At 38.2% G+C, this 22,161-nt stretch overlaps 1 protein-coding gene across 3 annotated transcripts in view; it reads right to left on the reverse strand.

The window, feature by feature from the left end:
• The window catches only part of ambra1a (autophagy/beclin-1 regulator 1a), a 92,818-nt gene that overhangs the window by 45,610 nt on the left and 25,047 nt on the right, over positions 1–22,161 (reverse strand). For all 3 annotated transcript variants that reach the window (XM_052153782.1, XM_052153772.1, XM_052153790.1), the window contains exon 12: positions 8,782–8,892. In XM_052153782.1, the coding sequence (XP_052009742.1) occupies positions 8,782–8,892 (111 nt within the window). The remainder of the gene's footprint in view (positions 1–8,781; positions 8,893–22,161) is intronic.

Genomic DNA, 22,161 nt, shown 5'->3' on the forward strand with positions numbered 1-22,161 from the left:
TTTTTAATAGGGCAATCTATATTAATATTGAGAATATTTTGATTGTATATAATTGTTTTAAAGGCTTATTAAAAAAGCTTTTTTAATAAGCCTTTTAAACTTTTTTTGTCAGCAAAAACTGGGCAAAGTTATATAACTGGGAGAGAAAAATTTAATTAATAGTGACCGGGTGCAGAAATCTTACATGTAGCCAGAAACGACAGAGATCCTGATAAAAGGTGAAATGATCGGTATCGGACTGGTATCAGCCAATCAATTGACAAGAAGATCGGTGATCAGTATTGGGTGTAAAAATCCTGATCAGAGCATCCCTATTATTAATCCAACTTATCCCAAGAGTGCAGTTCAATGATTTATCATACATTCATCACCCTACATTACCCTCAGTGACCACACAAAGAACAACTGCACTTCCCCACAATGTCACAACTTCAGTCCCATATCATACCAAACCTGCAACGCACTAGTCAGCCAGAGTGGAATGAGACTTAAATGTGAGTCTGAAAGTGGCTGAAAGTTTACGAAGGTTGGTATGGAGTAAAGAAAATGCACTGCTGCCGAGCTATTTGTTCTGAAAGAATTTTTAGCATTTAGCATTTTTAGCATTTCAGTATTGTCTTAATGCTAATTTAGGAGTATTATTGCATGTGGTACTTCTGACAACACATACACACGTACTCTGGCAGCCAAAAATGTTGAATAATGTACAGATTTTGCTCTTATGGAAAGAACTTGGTACTTTTATTCACTACAGTGGCATTCAACTGATCACAATGTATAGTCAGGACATTAATCACATGAAAAATTACTATTACAATTTGAAAACTTAAACTATTTCAAAGAGTTCTCATCAAAAAATCCTACACATTAAGTAATGACAGCTTTGCAGATCCTTGCCATTCTAGATGTCAGTTTGTCCAGATACTCAGGTGGCTTTTCACCCCACAATTCCTGTAGCACTTGCCATAGATGCGGCTGTCTTGTTGGGCACTTCTCATGCACCTTACTGTCTAGCTGATCCCACAAAAGCTCAATGGGGTTAAGATCCATAACACTCGTTTACAATTATCTGTTGTCCAATGTCTGTGTTTCTTTGCCCACTCCAACCTTTTCTTTTTGTTTTTCTGTTTCAAAAGTGACTTTTCTTCACAATTCTTCCCATAAGACCTTCACCCCTGAGTCTTCTCTTTACTGTTGTACATGAAACTGGTGTTGAGCGGGTAGAATTTAATGAAGTTGTCAGCTGAGGACATGTGAGGCGTCTATTTCTCAAACTAGAGACTCTGATGTACTTATCCTCTTGTTTAGTTGTACATCTGGGCCTTTAACATCTCTTTCTCTGTCCTTGTTAGTGCCAGTTGTCCTTGAAGACTGTAGTGTACACTTTTGTATGAAATCAATTTCAATTATTGTATAAACTTCAGTCTTCACTAGAATGATTGAGTGACGAGTTTCTAGAGCAATCAGTTTCTTTTTTTGCCATTTTTTTACCTAATATTGACCTTAAGACATGCCAGTCTATTTTTTGTTATTTTTTTCAAAATAGTGACTGTGCTGTTTATTACATCAGTAATGTCCTGAATATACTTTGTGATCAGCTGAATACCACGTTGTTGAATTAAAGTACCAATTTCCTTCCAAAATAGCAGAGAGGCCCTGAGGAAGAGTCCTGGTGGTTCCAAACTTCTTCCATTTATGGATGATGGAGGCCACTGTGCTCATTGGGACCTTCAATGCTGCAGACATTTTTCTGTACCCTTCCCCAGATCTGTGCCTCGATACAATCCTGTCTCGGAGGTCTACAGACAATTCCTTGGACTTCATGGCTTGGTTTGTGCTCTTACATGCACTGTTAACTGTGGGACCTAATATAGACAGGTGTGTGCCTTTCCAAATCATGTCCAATCAACTGAATTTACCACAGATGGACTCCAATCAAGTTGTAGAAACATCTCAAGGATGATCAGTGGAAACAGGATGCACCTGAACTCAATTTTGAGTGTCATAGTAAAGGCTATGAATACTTATGTTTATTTTTTATTTTTAATAAATTTGCAAAGATTTCAAACAAACTTCTTTCACATTGTCATTATGGGGAATTATTTGTAGAAAATAATGAGTGTTAATGTAGTGGCTAAAGTGCTGAGCTGGAAATCAGAAGGTCACTGGTTCGATGCCCACAGCCACCACCATTGTGTCCTTGAGCAAGGCACTATCTCCATGTTGCTCTGGGGGATTGTCCCTGTAATAAGTGCACTGTAAGTCACTTTGGATAAAAGCGTCTGCTAAATGCATACATGTTAATGTAAATGTCAAAAAGGTTTCTGACCCCTGTTCTAAAAACAACAACTCATCACCATTTGAGCAGAACTGCAAACCCAAAGTCTAATATGATTGTGACGAGGAGGAGGGCGGGGCCGTGAGGACACGACCAGCCCTGGATCGGACTAATCGGCCGGTAGGGGGATAAAGACGAGCCGGATGAGCCAGTTAGAATTTGAGAGAGACTGACATGCTTGTCCTTTGTGCGTGTGTATGTTGGAGTGCCAAAAAGACACATAAGTGTGTGTGTCGAAAAGCCTGATTTACGTTGCCACTGGAAGGCTGTTCTTTTATTTGAGTGTAAAATAAAAGATACGTTGACTGTACACCAGGTTCCTGCTTTCTCCTTATTATGAACTGTTGTACACTGGTGCCGAAACCCATAAAATTGGAGAAAGTGCTATTATGGAAGCCTCACCACTGGGCGAAGTCATCCGTGCCCTCGCCGGCATTCAAGAGCAACACCATCAGGCTCTCTTTGCCCAGGAGCAGCGTTTCCAATAGCCCCTGCAGGCCCATGCCCAGGCCGAGGATCGACAGGCACTGTGGAGCCTGATAGCCCCAAGCAGGTCCTCAGCCGAATTCCCAGGGGCAGCAGCCCTACCCCTCTCCTGTTGACCAAGACGGGGCCCCAGGATGAGCTGGAGGCCTTCATAGGGCTTTTTGAGCAGGCTGCTACTGCCTCAGGCTGGCTAGAAGCCCAATGAGCGCTACATCTTTTACCGCTGCTCTCCGTGGAAGCCCAGCTCACGGCTCAGCAGCTGATGGCCGAACACTGCCTGATCTTTGGAAACCTGAGGAAGGCTATCCTCTAACGGGTCGGCTGACCACCTGAACAGCACTGCCAGCGGTTCCGTTCCCTCATGCTTGGCATGTTTGTGTATGCCCAGTTGCTCAGTGATGCCTGTCAGAGGTGGGTGCTTGCCGACGGGAAGCCTGACACAGAGACGGTGGTTAATCTGATGGTGCCATCCCATACCCCGTTAAAATGATCTACAATGTAAAACAACACGCCAAGAGCAGATGCAGACAAGCAATCTTTATAAGGGTCCCAATGTGCAAAACACTAAGAAACATTTATTCAATACTGCCATTTCAATTCTGATTTCCAAACTACAAAATCAAAGTACTGAAATAAAATAAATGGACAGAATTAAGGATAAAGGCTAACATGATTATATATAATGCATGAAAATCATGCATTATGCATGCTTTCACTATACAGCAATAATTATAGTGGTTCATCTCAATCGACTAGCCTGCAGTTCCTCTTCTGTATCGAGGAGAGCAAAGCTGCTTTCCCTGGGCACCACTAGATTCCTGATATTGGCTACTGATATTGGCTACCACAGATGAGACAGTAAATGGCTGTGCTCTTCTTTTTATTAAATGCAGACATGCTATTGCAGCAATGATTTAATAAAGCAGCTGCTGCTAGGATTTTGCACTACAGGCCCCTTATAATACAGATACGGTCTACATCATTTCCTTTACAGTCGTCAATATATTTAATGTGTTTTTAAGAGTCTTTTAACAAAAAACTCTCCTCGATTATCAGAAAAAATAATATTCATAGACTTGTTGCATTTTTGCATCAATGGCCTGGTGTTTGCGAGTAAGTATGAATGTATTGTTATATCAAAGCTGGAGTTTAGATCCTCACAACTGCCTTTCAGCTGCTGAGAATTTACAGCGACATAAAACACACCTTAGAGCAACAATTAGCCCTGCAATGACAGTCTGAATTTCATTAAGGTTTTCCAAGTCACAATAATCCTCTCAATGCACTGGAACCCAATGAGTTTGCACATACAAAACCGCATACTGTATCGGCGAACCTGGATGCACATAAAAACAAATGTAAAAAAGGAGGGGGAGGGAAGGACGACATAATCATACATATCTTGATCACAGACTCCTACACCTCCCTTTCTCTATCAAGAATGGACTTTTGATTGCAAAAAAGATAGATGGAGAATTTAACTTGAATTGACACAAAATTATTAATTTGACCTCATTAATGACTCAAAGTTCTCCAGATTAAAAGTAAAGCCAGTGAGTGCTGCCTTCTCAGCAAAAGTCCAAATAGCCCTTGGCAATCAAGCGATTTCACATTTGATTTCAGGAGCTAAAACATCTACGATCAGAACATCTACGAACGGCTTGGAAATGTCTCGTCTACGATCTTCTGTTTTGGTCTTTATATAGAACAAAAGACAGTACACAGGGCTGAAGCTTTAACAAGCTGAAGGACAAGTGAAGAACTACTGGAGAGAAAGAGACGTCAATGTTTTCTTTCTGCCAAGACCACACTCCTGCATGCAAGCACACCAACAAACGCCAACAACTGGCCAATTCCTAATTACGCATTAAAAAGATGGATGGTGTTAATTTGATAAATCAGTCGTGATGGTTTATGTTTAGTGCAAGAACAATTACACTGATTTATGATTCCCAGCAGATTCCTGACATTAATTGGCTGTGCAAGGATGATGTAAAAGGTTTCTCATTAGGAGCTTCCAACATCCAATGTAGGTTTATGAGGATTTGTCCACTGTCTCTGCTGGTTACTCAAAATCATCCTCTGCTCTAACATTTCTGAAAAGTCTTGAACTTTTTAATTGGTTCTGAAACTTAGTCTTTGCATAAGTTCTGTGAAACATTGGTGGGTAAAAATGATGTACAAGATAAAAAGTAAAAAGCAATATTAAAAAAATGCTACTTGTGGGACCTCTGAGAAAATGTGGCAAATTAAGATTTAAAAGATTACAGATACTGAGAACAGATCAGAAGCTAGGTCAAAATTTTTGTTCTCTAAAAATGAGAGGGGGATAGTGAGAAAGCTGGAGCACAGAGGTTTAATGAAGGATGAGAATGTACACTCTGAACTGATCTGATGTCTTTACAGGTTTCAGGTCAAAGATCTGGAATTAAATTACAGTCATCAAAAGGACACAAGAGAAAAGGGCTCTCACATTCAACTTAACTTCCATTATCAAGCACATCTTGACAGAGCTAAAGGGCTTCAATAATCTGCAGTGAAAATAATTACATTTCTCATATTCTAATCAAAAAGAGACTAAAAATTCATAACATGTCCCATCTACACAAATCATTATCTTCAAGACTGAAGTCTGACAAGCTATTTGTAACAAGTAAATTGGATTCCTAACAGATGAGTCCTTTTACCTAATTTCTTTAAATGGAAAACATTTTCTTAATATGTCAGAATGTTAATAAGAGATTCTGCGATATTTAAGCTACAGCATAATCTTAGTACAAGTATTTCTAGAATGATTAGGTGCTTTTTCTAACAATTAAACAAGACAGCTTTAAAATAATTATGGAGAAAGAAAGGATCATAAAGGCCACCAAAAAAAAGGTTCACAATAGTACTTGAACTGAATTAACAGCTACAGAGAGCACATGCAGTCACACATTATTCCAATGCAAATGTTTTGATCTTAGGTGTTTTTAAAGCAATACGGTCCACAAATTAAACATGAACTGTTTAGGTTTTACTCACTGCTGTGACTGCTGCACAAATGGGACTCAAAATCAGTAACTCAGCTTATCTAATCCATAATGCATATAATGACTGATCTTGTATTTGGGATTGGAGTGTATTGATGTAGCAGAGAAAATGTGTACGATATGGGAGGACAGAAGAATGCACTCAGGTCACTGTAGAGTGATGGCAGCTTGCTGGCCAGTGAAGATGGCTTCTTACCAGGAGGTCAGTGTTCTGCAAAGCTGACGCTATCCTACTCTACTTCCCCTAGAGTTGTCCCATTTACTCCAGTGATGCTGTAGCATATCTGACCCTATGTGCACCCTCAACTCTGATTACAAATGAAGAATTTCATGGTGAGAGCTGTGTATATCCAATAACTGTTGGCTTTGATGTCCCTTAAGGCATTAAATAACAAAATACTGTATGTGATCGATGTTGGCTAAAATTCAGAATCAAAAGTCAGTGTGCAAGTTATGTGCAAATGATGGGCTTTCTTCTTCTTACTGTCTGTTAAAATTCCTGTATAAAATGTAACTAGACTTTTTCCGTGTGTTTGATTTTTAGTTACAGAGTTTCTGTATATCTGTTCACACATTTAAAATGCAATCATGGTTCAAATCTGACTGTTAAGACTTCCTTTGATCACTACTTGGAATGCCTATGACTAGCCCTGTGCACTCTCTCTCTCCTTGTACAAATAGGGATATAATAACAAATTAGAATAAATTGCTTGTGCAAATCAAATTCATACAATGAAGTTGGATGGAAAATCTGTTTTAAGGATGTCAAACAACTATCTTATTTGAATTTTTTTTTTAAAGCTAAAAGACAATAAGCCACAACAAACCATGGGCCCTATTTTAAGAGCATTATTGCTAAGTGCAGCACTATGCCATAAGTCATACACACAAATTCAATGGGCATGGCCTAGAAGTTTTTGTATTTTTGCACAAGCATGTACTATGTTTAGGCGCAAGTCGGTTTGGGGAAATTGCATGCGCAAAGTGCTAATGGGCTCGAACAATTGCAATTTAATTCTGAGGTTCTTCTCTGGCACTGCCTGCATCCTATTATATAGTCCATTCCCTGTCAAGCACCAGCAATATAAACAAAGACAGAACATTCGTAAGAAGTTGGGAGTGTAAATGGACTGTATGCAATGAATTAGAAGAACAGAAATACGGCATATTTCTGTGACAGTGACGCACTCCTTTTATATGTATGGAAAATGTGTTTCTCTTCAGGATTTGGATTTACTTTTCAGGATTATAAAATTATAGAGAATTTAAGTAATATTAATAATTTAATCTACTGACACAAAAATCATGGCTAGTATTTACAGTAATTGTATCAGCAAGCACTTCACTTCTACCGGTCATTAAAACATGAAAGATTAAACCAAGAATGTTTCCAAATTCAAGAAAACGAAAATATAATTAAAATAACGAAGTGTTAAAAAAATACCAAACCCAAACATTTTATTCTCTCCAACTTCTATCACCAGCCCCTTTTGCAGTGACTTAAAAATCACTCTGCAACAATAGGTGGAAATACCTAAATAAATAAGATCATAAATACAATTATAAATATAAACATAATAATAATAATAATAATTGAAAAACAAACCATGACCTAAAAATTGTTTAACGAATCTCATACATTTTTGTTTCATAAAACGATGACAACATTGACAGTCATGGACATAATTTGATGTTCCACTCTATTTTCACACTATTTTCAGACCCACACTTATTGCAAACACTCCCACCCCCGCTTTGCGCTGGCACGAAAATTGCACTTAGAATTAGCGCTCTCACAAAAATTGGATAAGATGTTGCACAGTCATAGTGTCCAATATTTTGTAGGATGTTGCAAACCTGGAGACTTTTTTTTAGGATGGTAGGAGCAAAGCCAGGGATTCTGCAAGCCATCAATAAGAATAATGAGATTTTCCAAAACAATCTTACACATTTGAATAGCTCAACAAAAATTCCAACAAAATCTTTATTGTCCTCTCAAGAAGCTATCTGATAAAACCAGACCTGAAATGACAATGGGTTACACTTTTGCATGTATGATAAGAAGTGTGCTATTCAGCTTTATTTTTGTGTTGCATTTTAGACTATAGGCCCAGTGGTGTTTGAACTGTATCAGATTTATTGTGCTGTCTGTGGGAGATCGGTGTATATAAGAATTATTAGGTCTCTGACAGAACTGACAAATAAAACTCTTCATCCATCAACAGATTCTCAGGAAGAGAAGGTACATCTGGGTTTACAGATAAGCGAAGGTCAAACTGAATATTATATGGATTAACTTTGATTTTGTTTTACGCTACCTTTCTTCATACCACTACACAAACAAGGTATTCACAACACACATTTTTCGACAGTATATCTGGTAGTATACACATGCCCTAAGGGCACCCACCTTTTTTTCTGAGATATTAAAGATTCTCACATGCTGAACAAATGCTAGTGCCTAAGTCCCGCCAGTTGTGAGATCAAACCCAGATAACAAGAATCAGTCAGTAATCTAGTAATCAGCCCTGTGTAATCGCCAAGAGCTTCCAGTAACGCATGATGATAGAGGGAAAGAAAGAGAGAAGAGGGAAGAAAATGGCTCTAATATGTGACCAATTTCCTCTTCTGTCCATTGCATCTGCCCTCCATCAGCTTTAGTCTTGCGCTATGTGCAGTGCTTATTCTTACCTTTCTCTCCAGCTACTCTTTCATAGAGCTGCTTTTTCCCTTGCTCCAATGCCCTCAACACTGTGGGGTATTGAAGCATTTTGTGTTTCTGAACAGGTGGATGGGCGCATGGCAAATATTAAACCTCAGAAGAACATTCATGTGCCTTTCTGGAAAATGCCACACATGACATCATCCTTAATATAACAGCCTATTTGTCATTATTGGTTTTGACACTCCCCTTCAACCACTCACCATTACTGATTTCGGGCAAGTCGAAATGGGTGAAGTCCCACCACTGCAGACGATAGGTGGTGTTAGCGATGTTGCTAGCCACTGCCGATTGACCGTCCCCAATTACAGCACCTTAAAGGATAAGAGGAGAAAATCAGACACATATTAGTGGTCTCAGGGCTGCAGTTAGGAATTCTTGGTCCCAGAACAAAATGTGTACAGAGGGCTACCCTCCAGTCCACTGTCTGACAGCGGGGGCGTGTCACAGTGTCTAAAAATGTGCTGGTCATGAGTGACACACTGAAGAAACAGCGAGACTCAGTGCAGCTGTAAAAGATGTTTATCCAGTGTGTTTACATAGGAAAACAATCAAAAAACTAAGCGGACACATGCAAAAACATATTCAGTGTGAACGGCACCTAACTAATACATTTGCGCGGATCTGTGAGTGCGAGCGTGTGGGCAAAACAAGTATGGAAGGCCTGTTTTTTATTTCTGAAATTACAAATCCAAACCCAAAGTCCTACTTGATAAACTAACCCCAACCCGGTGATTTATAACATGAACAGCTCTGAGAGCGCGGACAACAGCGTATTCGAGTGTGTACCCAGAACAGCACGTCACTCAAGCGGTTTTTGCCCATATAATGCCGATACATACAGTATATCACATCCCACAACTTAATATGACAGTAAATTATATTACCCTGATGTGTATGACTCTCTTTCTTAAGCAGAACACAAATTAAGATGTTTAGAAGAAGATAAGAGCTCTGTCACGTCCTTATAATGGAAGTACACAGGTACCAAAACTTTGACGGTCTGAAAGTCATTTTTAAGCAGCATAAAAGTAATCCACATTACTTCAGTCAATCAATGAATGTCTTGATACGTTTGTGTAAAAAAATTATATTAATATTATATTAATTGATAATTAAAACTTTATTAACTTTTAAAAAGTGATACGTGAGAGTTCGGCCATTTGAAACAGCATCAGAGCCCTGGATGGAAGCGCTGATTTAAAGTTAAAAACACTTTAATTATCGACTTGTTTCTTACATAAACTTATCGATTTGCTTCAGAAGACATTCATTGATCGATTGGATTACTTTTATGCTGCCAAAATTCTCTCAAAATTTGACTTTTGGACCATCAAAGAGCTGGCACCTTTGAAGAGTTCTAAAAATTTCTAAAAAATCTTCATTTGTATTCTGCTGAAGAAAGTCATACACATCTGGGATGGCATCAGGGTAAGTGAAGTTTTTGAAGTACTAAGTACACGTCTGCCAGCAATATGTTCCACAGGTAAAAACATTGCTGAGGCTGGTTATGCTGTGGACCAGCATAGACGTGATTTTTAAGATTAAAACTAGCTGGTAAAGCTGCCTGACCTGATCATTCTGATGCAGCTGGTTAAGCTAGTTTAAAAGCCAGGTGCAGCCAGCCACTAGCACACTTACATCCCATGCTGGCTGACTAGTAGCCAAAATACAACAATAGCTGGTGACCAGCAACTCACCAGCTATTGTGAGTTGCTCACTCAACTCAATAAACATTTTTAAAAATAAATGTAACTTATTCTGAAAGATATTTTCTGGAGCAACAAGTTTAACAACTAGCCCCAGTCTCCACAATTGTCGACTATTCATGACTGACCACCCCCCCAATATCCACATACACACCTCCATCACCTGATCTCTGGTCAGATTTGAGTTATTTCAAACACACCTAGAGATGCTACAGACAGACTGTCAGACTGCAACATTCTAATAAAAATGTCTTAAAATAATCCACTAACCAGGTAAAATAGATTATTTATACTGTATTAAATACCAATACTGTATTTAAATTCATCTGATTTTAACTGATTATTATCTCTCACATAATGGTTCCTCTTTTCCACAAAATCTTTTTTTCCCACATGATCAGACTCAACTCATCTTCAGAGATAATATAAGGTAACATTCAAACTGTTGTTGCAATCTTTTAATATCCATTGTATGTTGGTTTAACTGTCTTCTACTGTATTACTAACAATATTTTAAGCATCCTGCAAGACTTATAATTAAACTACGAGGAAGACGTTTTCCTAATTTAATCCAGAAAAAGGCAGAGCTGAGGCACTCAATCAAGATTGTGGCAAAGAAGGGGCCTGGGTACCACCCCTGGAGTTCGCTAGTTTGAATCCCAGAGTGTGCTGTGTGACTCCAGCCAGGTCTCCTAAGCAACCAAATTGGCCCGGTTGCTAGGGAGGGTAGAGTCACATGGGGTAACCTTCTCGTGGTCACTATAATGTGGTTTGCTCTCGGTGGGGCGGGAGGAAAGTTGTGCTTTGATGCCTCAGAGAATAGCGTGAAGCCTCCACATGCGCTAGTTCTCCGTGGTAATGCACTCAACAAGCCACGTGATAAGATGCGTGGGTTGATGGTCTCAGACGCGGAGGCAAATTAAAATCTATTATTTGGTTAATATATATTTTTTAATGCATATGTTGTTAGGAGTTCTTTAATTGTGCATTTTTCAGTTGTTAAATTACTGTTGTGTTTTGCAGTTGCTGGAGACCAGGTCAACAGAGACAGACACAGGATTTTGTATTCCGTTGACATGATGTCTGATGAAGAAGATGGTGTTGTATTGGCCAGTGTCAGTTGTAAAACCAGCAGCTTTGAGAAGCTCTGTTCCAGGAGCTATAAAAGACACCTGATGCAGTCCTGATCATGTGATGACAAGGACAGAGTCAGATGCCAGTTAATTTACTGAACACTAATTGAAGCTTAACAACGTGTTTCTGATGTTTGCATATTTTATTATTGTTATATTTTGTGTATTTCCTTTTAAATAAAGATATTTTAACCCAATTATTGTTTCAACATTTATGTTGTCAACATTGATTAAAGTCCTGTAATAAAAAGCATAAGCTTAAATGTTGTTTGTGATTGGGTGGGCTAAATTTTAAGTTTAACCAATAAAATTAAAGCCAATGCATGCTGTGGGCCAATAGCTGTCAAGATTTAAGGATGTGCTAAATAAATAGTAACCATTAAAATGAAAGCCAGTGTATGCAGTGACCTAATGGTTGTCAAGATTTAATAGTAGGTTAAATTTAAGGGCAGCCAATCCAGTTTGAGATAAATGGCCAATAGGGGTGACCATTTTATCTAAAAGATGAGAAATGCAGATGTGACTCTGGTGTGAAAAAGTCTCCTAACAGAAAATGTATGGGGATTACTTACAATGGCAACAAATGGCCATTTCACTGAAGGAATCATCAGTTACTATGGTATAACATCAGATACGGGCCTGTGGAATTTGAGACTCCGGGCCAATAGATTTCGGAATATTTCTGAAATTCAGCTGTTTATACCAGAATCTATTGGTCTGGATATAGCTCTTTTCATGCAGTATAGAGTAAAAGATAGATCTTGGGATTTAAGAATCGAGATCGACTCATGGGAAAATCAATATTTTTACCCACCGCTAGTTTAAATGAGACTTTGTTGAACACCAGTAGATTATGCTGTAACACAATGGCACATAACAACAAAATTAACTTTGATTGGTCATTTACACGTCTCAGACGGCTCCTTCACATGCACACAGATGTTTATTGGACTAAACAGGAAAATCTGCCAAAAATGTGCCGATATATCCGTCAACCACTATTACATATTACAGATACAGCAATTTATTTCATGTGAAAATAAGGCATGGTCCTTATATCTAACCCAGAGCCATATAGAGAGAGAGTTGCGACAACGGAAGTTCTAAATGCTTGATCGTCACGTGATTCACGTGGACTTCAGATAGTTCCAGGAAGTGCTTTGGCAGCATTTCAAACTGTTAGAGTAGAGTGACAGAACTGCGATTTCTGGTAATTAGTAGTCAATAAATGCATTTATTTTATATATTTATGTAACACACCGACATATGTATGTAGCATGAGTATGTTGTTACAGCGATGTTGTTTTTTAAAGATCAAATCAGCTAATATTTGAGGATTAGTGTTCAGCTACTGTTATTTGCCTCAACTTATTTCAGGCTAGGGTTTCTGTTGCCTTTTATGTTACCTCATGTTCATTGTTTTCACTAATCTCAAGGTAACTAATGTCATATTTATGACTTTTCAGATAGTACAGAGACAGGCTGGTGACAGGTGATTTCCAGCTCGCACCGCACAATGGGTCAATGAACTATTAACTATTAGCAGCAGTTACGTAAATGTAAAATTTAGTGAAATGAAGCTTATTGTTTACAATTTACAATTCTATATATAGTAATATAATTATTTATGTATTATAAATATTATATATCTAATGTATAATTCTTACAATACTTATTCATATACACAATATATTCAGCTTTAAAACAACTTAAGCATACTCGTATATAAACTGCCGTTCAAAAGTAATGAGGCTGAAAATTCAGCTTGGCATCACAGGAGTAAATTACATTTTAAAATACATTAAAATAGAAAACAGTTATTTTAAATTGTAATAATATATTACTGATATTACTTTTTTTTTAAAAACGATGGATGAAACTGAATCAAGAGAACAGATTTTACAATTAATAGGGTGTTCAGTTACTAACTTTATCCAGCTCCAATCCTTGCCTAATCTGTTAGTTATCCGATAACATCCCTTATCTCCTAATTTAATGAGTAATACTCAACTATAAGGTTTTAATTTACAAGTTATTTTTATTTAGATGTACTGATAATATACAGAATAAGATAATATTATTCTTTAAACGTCTCACCTTTTAAAAGTGCGTCGCAAACGGTTTGTCTCTGCGGCGCGGCATGTGTTTGCTGCTACTTCCGGGAACTATTGAGAGGCTCCACGAGCCGCCATTGCTGTAAAAAAACGTTCCATTGGAGTCAATGGAGTTGTCGCAACTCTCTCTCTATATGGCTCTGATCTAACCAAATATAACAGCAGCAGATTACAAGAACAATGCATTTCTTGTTATATTTAACTAAAGAGATGCATTCTGCATTATGTTGCATTTTAAATGGGTCTCTCAGTGCAACCCAAGACCAGTACACACAAGCAGAACACAGGCTAATTAATAATATGGGCCCTACTAATAAAATTCAAACAATCCACTCTCTACACTATACTTGTAATTGCATTTAACTTAAGGATAAAAATCTGCCAAAAAATAACAAAACTCAATGTAATAAATCTACAAATCTTCTTGTGCATCTGATCTAGACAATAACAGGTAAGTCTAGTTTTGCCTCAGGAATCTTGTCTATTCTGAACCAGCTGACTGCTTCTTCCGTGAAGAGTGCACTAATGGTTATATAAACTATTTTACTCTGTGGGCACTTAGCAAATCAGACAACAAACACAGCACTGAATTTAATACAGGTCCCTGCTGGCGACATAACTCTTCTTTGAGGTAAACAAGGAAATGTCGGGCTGTCCTCTTAATGTTCAGCCCTGTCACCATGATTGCAGAAGGGTGTAGGGAAGGCTGTGGCCAAACAGTACACTAAGAGGTCCATTTGCCAGTAGAGGGTCGATCCTGGGCCCAGCTAACAGATTAGATTTGCCTGTTATGACCTAGACTCAAGAAGACGTAATGCAGACATAAATGTCCATACACAGCTTCTCCCTGCTCTCTGCCTATTACAGCCCACAGACACCCAGGTGCAGCGAGCTGGCATTCAGACGGAGCTTTCAGGTGCTGCTCTAACAGCCATGGTCTAATGAGCTGGAAAGCTTCTCTCACTATAAAAAAAAAAACCCTTTGGGAACCACAATGCTATGGACTCATCAGAAAGTGCTGTGTCTGTAAACTGAGACCAGTATGGCTAAAAGCTCCCGACAAGTTATTATAAATAACTTTGAGGGACCATATGAAGAATCAAACTTACTCCCAAGTCCAACAAGACTGTGTATTGAAAATACTGCAAAAATGTATTATGCCGCGAAATTTCTGACATCAGAAAGATGAATACATTAGAAAACTTAAGATATATCTATATCTTATATATCAACAACGGCTATTCAGTATTAATAAACTTTGATCACCCAGTCCCGGTGATGTAATACAAAAGAAATAGTGCAGATAATATGATTTTAGATAACATTACACCAGACAAATGAATAAGACTAAAATGTGGGGAAGTCTGTCAACCCTTGTGCTGTTCCTGCCTGTCTTTAGAACTTGCCGCTCAGCATATCCTACCGAAAAATCCCGACATCAGGAAAGGTCCCTTCAAGAGGCTGTTATGGAAGGATGGGGCAGTTAATGTCGGCATGAAACGGAAATTGCAATGACTTTACTTCCATATTGTAATTTGTAGAACTTATAGTGGCTTATAGAACAAAAAAAGGCGAGGTCTTGATTTTATCCACCGGTTGTTGATTGGATTGTGAATAGTGGGCTTTGCATGAAGCAGATCTGAATGCAAGTTTGCATACGACAAACCTTTCCACCATGCTGCTCATGTCAGAGCCAGTGAAACTGAAAAGCAACTTTAATACTGGCCTGCTTTTCCACAGACTTGAGATCCAAACAATGATCTAGTTGACAACATTAATACATATCCAGCCCAAACACACACACAGCACAGCGATGCCTTTGATTACTACAAGACTGGAGCTGTTGTGCAACTCCAATGCAGATGAATGAGAAACAAGAGTAAAAGATCACAATACTGCATTTTAACGACACACTAAATAAAAAGAATAAAGAACACCCAATCTTACTGAACGTCCCAAAGACATCTCCAAAAGATGCTTGCATTAAAAAATATGAATAACTCCAGCAACTTTTTCAGCATTTGACTGACTCTGAAGTCATCACCTTTGGAAGCATTCAGGTGAGAAATGTCTTGAACCCAACTGTGAAATTCGCAATGTAAATTCAAGCCAGTGGGCCAGTAATTAAGGTAGGTTGGGGTAGAGAACAGGGTTGTGGGAGGTAAAGAACTGAAAATGTACCTCTTCATCTCTGCATTAGCTGCTTTGGAGCAGGTTCTTTTTTTTATTATTACATGAAAGGCTCTTGAAGAGACAGGGGTAAAAACTGACTAAAACGTGGCTTAACTGCAGCTCGGCCATGCGTCAGCAGAGAATAGTCATTCATACAGTATCACCGGAACAGCAAGTTATGACATTTTGATTAAATTATACAATGTCAAAACAAAATGATAAAATAGCAAATATGCATGGCTGAATCATTCACAATAAGACCAGTAGCATGCATTAATAAAGAAATACATTTTGGGTCAATTTTGATTTCATGACGACTTTAAAAATTATATTGGACTGAACAGCAAACCCACAGCTCACCAGTAAAAGTGCAGCACAGTGCTGTATGTCATTTTACATGCAAGAGGAAGTGTAAAAAAAATCATACTGGCACAGCAGCATAAAAGAGACCGTTTAAGTCTAAGAGTCTGACAGAGGGTGGAAAATAATCATTAAAAAGTATGTGTGGGGAGGGGCGATGTACAGATGAAGTCAGAAGTTTACATACAACTAAGGTTGAAGTCATTAAACCTATTTTTTAACCACTCCGCAGATTTAGCAAACTATAGTTTTGGCAAGTCGTTTAATATATCAATTTGTGCATGACACGATTATTTTTTCCAACACTTGTTTAAAAACAGATTTTTTCACTTTTAATTGATTATATCACAATTACAGTAGGTCCACATTCTGTCTCCTAGAGATGAATGCAGTTTGTGCAAAAACTGCAAATCAAACCCAGAACAACAGCAAAGAACCTTGTGAAGATGCTGGAGAAAACAGGTAGATAAGTATCTATATCCACAGTAAAACGAGTCCCATATTGACATAACCTTGAAAGGCTGCTCCAAAACTACCATAAAAAAGCCAGACTACAGTTTGCAAGTGTGCATGGGGACAAAGTTCTTACTTTTTGGAGAAATGTCCTCTGGTCTAATGAAACAAAAATTGAACTCTTTGGCCATAATGACCATCGTTATGTTTGGAGGAAAGCCTGGGTAGCTTAGCGAGTAAAGACTGCCACCCCTGGAGTCGGGAGTTTGAATCAAAGGCATGCTGAGTGACTCCAGTCAGGTCTCCTAACCAACTGAATTGGCCCGGTTGCTAGGGAGGGTACAGTCAAATGGTGTAACCTCCTTGTGGTCACAATAATGTGATTCTTGCTCTCAGCGGGGTGCATGGTGAGTTGTGCGTGGAAGCCTCCACGCGCGCCATTTCTCCGTGGTAACGCACTCAACAAGCCACGTGATAAGATGCACGGATTGACTGTCTCAGATGCAACTGAGATTCGTACTCTGCCACCCAGACTGAGACGGAGTCACTACGCCACCACGAGGACGTAGAGCGCATTGGGAATTGGGCATTCCAAATTTGAAAAAAAAAAAAAAAAAAAAAGGCAATTCTACCAAATAGTATGTACGTAGACTTACGACCCACTAGGAATGTGATGAAAGAAACAAAAGCTGAAATAAATCATTCTCTCTACTATTATTCTGACATTTCACAATCTTAAAATAAAGCAGTGATCCTAACAGACCTAAGACAGGGAATGTTTTCTATGATTAAATGTCAGGAATTATGAAAAACTGAGTTTAAATGTATTTGGCTAAGTTGTATGTAAACTTCTGACTTCAACTGTATATGACATGACTCCATTAGGGAAAAGCATACATTCTTAGCAGGGCACTTCAGGGAGCACATATCCATAACAAAATCTTGCACAGTTCACAACCTTTGAAGTGCAAGACCTGTTATAAAGTTTCAGCAATACTGACAGGGACATAATGCATGACAAATTATATAGGAAACAAGCTTTTAAAATGGAGGTGGGTGATTGACAGAATGGAGATGAGTATGTCTACCGAAACTGAAACCTCTTTAAATTTCATAGCACTGGTCAAAAACAGGCAAATCAAAGAGAAACAGCACTATAAAAGTAATTAAGATAAATGACACATGAAACCCTGTGTGACACCAATTCATCTTCAGACAAATTAGATGATTTCTAATTTTACTGCAGCTTGGTTTTTATTTTAGAGATGGTTTGGAGGAGTGGGGAAGAACAGATGAAGAACAGACTGAGTTTACAAGAATTAGCTACACTTAAGTGACAATTTTATAGAAAATATGCACTGAGGCAAGAGTGAAGGATTAAGTATTTATCATCTGTCACAGCACAGTTACAAGCTAAACCTTTTTCACGGCCGCTTTTTTCCACACAGACGCACAACAAATTGCCCAGAAAAATTTAACTTGTGCCAGGTGCCTGAGGTAATTTATTAAGGTGGACAGAGACTGCAGAGCCACAGGGGGATACATTCTTTCACAGTTATTTACATATTCACAGATTATAAAATAATAAAATAATCAAGCGTGAATAAGTACTTCAAAACACTTCCAGTGAACAGCTTGTTTGTTAATACTATACTTATAACAATTTGTATGGTAACATCATTTTGAATTACTTTGACCTAGAAACACATTGAGTATTATGCACCAAAATAAGAGTATTTTGTTTCTGCTCCAAACTTGTTAAGATAATAATTTAATGATGGCTGGTGTAATCACACTCAAAAAACAAATTCATTACATTTCATTTCATTAATTCAAGCAATTGAATTAAGTTACTTCTAATGAATTCAGTTTCATTAAACCAACATCATTTAGTTGGATTAGGTTAAATAATTTTACTATAGTTGGTTTAAATCAACTTTATTAGGTGAATCAAACATATTTTCTATGTCGGTATAATGTTCTTCATTTACTAATGTTTATTTAATGAATTGTCTTACTGGTTCAAATTATTTTGTATATGCCAGGTGAACAAGGGTAAGGACAGTGAAACAGTTTGATAGCAACTGCTTATAAAGCAAAGCTGCATTCAAATCAAACATCACTTAAAAGTCCAAGTCCATCCTCAAGCAAAGCACAAGTCTTCACCACAATGGTGACCCCTCAAACTCCAGCCAAACAAACACTAATTAAAAAGAAATTTATAAAACAGAACAATAAACATGAATAAAACTCATCCTTATCTTGCTCAATAATGCATAAAATAACACTTAGTTTCAACATTTGTTCACACCATCCAGTCCCCTGCAAAGAATGCTGGGAAATTGAAATCCCCTAGCCAGTTTCATCATGCTACAATAAGTATTGATGTAGACCTTACTCAAATGGATTAAATAAACTTACATTTTACTAATTTAATTTAATGCAATTAATTTAAGTTAAGACAAAATGTTCAATAATTGTGCTGCTTTAGTTAATTTTAATTATCTGCAAAAATTGCTTTTTTTGAGTGTGTAATGATTTCCTTCATTTTGCTCAAAATGTGTTTTTCGGACAAAGTGACTCAAAAATATAGAGCATGCCACTTAAATCCAAAGATAATCAAAACTGATTTTTACCTGTCTGTCCACAAGTCAAAAATATAACATTATGATCCATCAGTCATGAAGCAAGAACACTTTTTTTCTTGTTAAAACATTTTAACATCCTTATATTTAACATCCAGCCATATTTTGATTTGTCAATTAAGCTATTTTTCAAAAATACTGCTTGTATAGATAAAATGAAACTGAGCCAGAAAAAAATTAATCAATAAAATCACCAGAGGGCAGCAGATTTTGTCTGGCAGGACCATGGCATCATCGTCCCATGTCTGTCTTGTGTTTTGTTGTCTGTCTTTGTGTGAGCGCACAGTTTGGGTTGTATTCCCTGCCACGCAATCTTCGATCTGTCTTGTTTCATGTCTGGAGTATGGTGTCTGGGTCCTAACTGGTTCGGTTTCAGTCTGTGTCTGGATCTGGACACTCATGCTCCATGTCTGTCTGTTACTGACATGGGTGCATCGTGTTTATGTCATCTTGGCAGCAAGCACTTGCATCAGTAGTTGTCTGTCTCTCGCAAACAGGAAACTTGCATTGCGCTCGCGCTGCGTCAGGTCGCAAGCGGTCTTCACGTTGTGCTGCGGTTTGGCCACTTCGGTCTAAGGTTTTGGGTTTATGTGAGGCCGAACTCTCGCACAGATGTCCTGTCTTGTTTTTGTCACTCATGGCATTTGCCTCACAATGTATGCTCAGGTTTCGTTTAGTGTGAAATGTGTGGCATTGCTTTGTTTGCCATTGCTATGCATTCTCTCGTCTTGTTTGTTGGTTGGCATGGGCATATATTGCTTTATAGACTTAGCGATGTGCACTCATGCCATTCGGGTGTTTTGTTGTCTTGTGAGAGCACGTGGCTTGTTTTGTTTCTGTATCGCCGCATGTCTTACGTCATACCCTGCCTTCTTGTTTGCCCATTATAAGTCACAACTGCCCTGTCTTGTTACCTGTTGATTTCTCTCCCTATTTTAGTCTTCTTGTGTTTGCTGTACAGTTTGTAATTGTTTGTCTTGTTTTCTGTCTTGTTGCTTCTCTCATGTCAGTCCTGCCAGTCAGTCTGTTTCCCCCTTCCATGGCTTCCGTAGCCCAGTACAGTCGGTATTGTTTCCTTCCTGGATTATTTTAATAAAAGTTACTGTATTATCAAAAAAATTTAAGTTACATTTATTCAGTCACTTTAGTCAAATTATGTCATTAAATTAAGTAGATTTTACTGACTTTATACCATTAAGATTTACTTAGAAAAACTGTGTCCAAAAAAACTTGAAAAATGAAGTAAATCTTCCTAGTCATTTTTCTCAGTGAGCGAAAGTGTGTATATTCTAGGTGGTTGATTTGTCAGTTGTAGTTCAGAGGAAAAAGTCCTACACAGGTGGCTGAACAGTCATGGACATATACATACGCACAGACCATCTGAACTTGTTATTAAAATCTGATGTCTCAGCCAAAACACTCATTCATTCATCTCACATTCTCTGAATACCAGGATTTACTTATTATTGTGTGAACCTCATAAGCAGTGTCAGACAATAAAATGGTTCAATGTTCCACAACGCAATTGCACTAGTAGATAATTTAAAAGTCTGTATGATTCATTTAACAGGTCTCAGAGTCTTGGCAGGATCAGCACTTCCCGCCCTACAAGCTGATTAAACTTCTGCTCAACACCAATTACAGTCTCAACACTCAAGCAGTTAGCACAGAAGAGGTCAGGTCTGCACCTTTTCACACAGAGAAGGAAAGCTATTAGAGCTGTTAACTAGTCTCCATTCCAGCTGGCATAGGCACCACAATGTTGTCTGGATATGGTTCATGAACCCAGCATGTCATAATGATCTGTCATCTGGATATGTTTTGATTGCATGAACAACAGATCTGACAGCCTGCATCCTTGTTTGCTTTATTCAAAAGGCACTTGCAATGAGTATCAAATGGATGAAATGCTAATATCTTCAGAAATGGAGAACCATAATTTATAGATCAGCTCATCAAATATGTTATCAATTTAAATCTCAATATGGAAACCCCTTGGATATGCCAGTCAACAAAGCTTTTAGAACAAATCTTAGTTCACACTGGTAGTTTAGTTCAAAACAGAGCACAGTTCGCATGAAAAATTTGTAATGTAAACGCTGTCATGTGAACCGGGGTGCGTACCGCATTACCGAACCCGAGACTACCTGTAGGAGGTGGTCTGAGTTCGGTTGCAATGGAACTGTTGCATCAATGTGAAAGGAACTCGGGAGCCCATTCGTTCAGGAAGTAAAGTAACCTACAATTGCGTTTTAGCCGATGATGACATCATTAGTTTCGAAAACACACAAGGATCCACACGTTCCTGAAATTTCAAAAAAATGTATGACACCACAATGACATACAAGTACAATCAACAATATCTATCTATCTATACACCTTATAAATACAATATATAAATACTATTATAGGGTATAATAGGAGATGGCAGTGCGATAACTTCAATTTGGACACGAGCGTGAGTAAGCGTGCAGTGTAAACGAAGATGCAAATGAATTCCTTGCAAGTCTCCTCAAAAAACGCAGTTTGCAAGCAGCAGCAAGCTGCCTTCCGCTGGACATCTATACAAGAGTTACGCCATGAAGCGCACATATACGCAGTTGTCGTTCATTCTGCTGTGCATAATGGCACCAAAAAAAACTAAGTATGACAAATCACATTGTGAATTGACCAGGGCTTGAACAGAATAAAGTGAGTGTAAACCCAGACCAACACCGCGGGGGGCATCGGGAACAATCGCACTCAGAATTGGGCTGCAGCAAACGTGCCAAATGTGAAAGCCCTATTAGTATCTTTGAGGCTAAATGGATCCATCAAATGTGTTTAAGGGAGTGTTCACACTTGGCAGGTTTGATTCAATTAAAACGAAATCTGGTGCGATTACTTTGTTAGTGCGGTTCATTTGAACAAGTGTGAACGCTGCCACCCAAACCTTGATGCACACCAAGCGGACCAAAACTGCCTGAATAGTGGGTCTCGGTCCGCTTCCAATGAACT

Source organism: Xyrauchen texanus, chromosome 2 (assembly GCF_025860055.1).
Source record: "Xyrauchen texanus isolate HMW12.3.18 chromosome 2, RBS_HiC_50CHRs, whole genome shotgun sequence".
Classification (NCBI taxonomy): Eukaryota; Metazoa; Chordata; class Actinopteri; order Cypriniformes; family Catostomidae; genus Xyrauchen; species Xyrauchen texanus.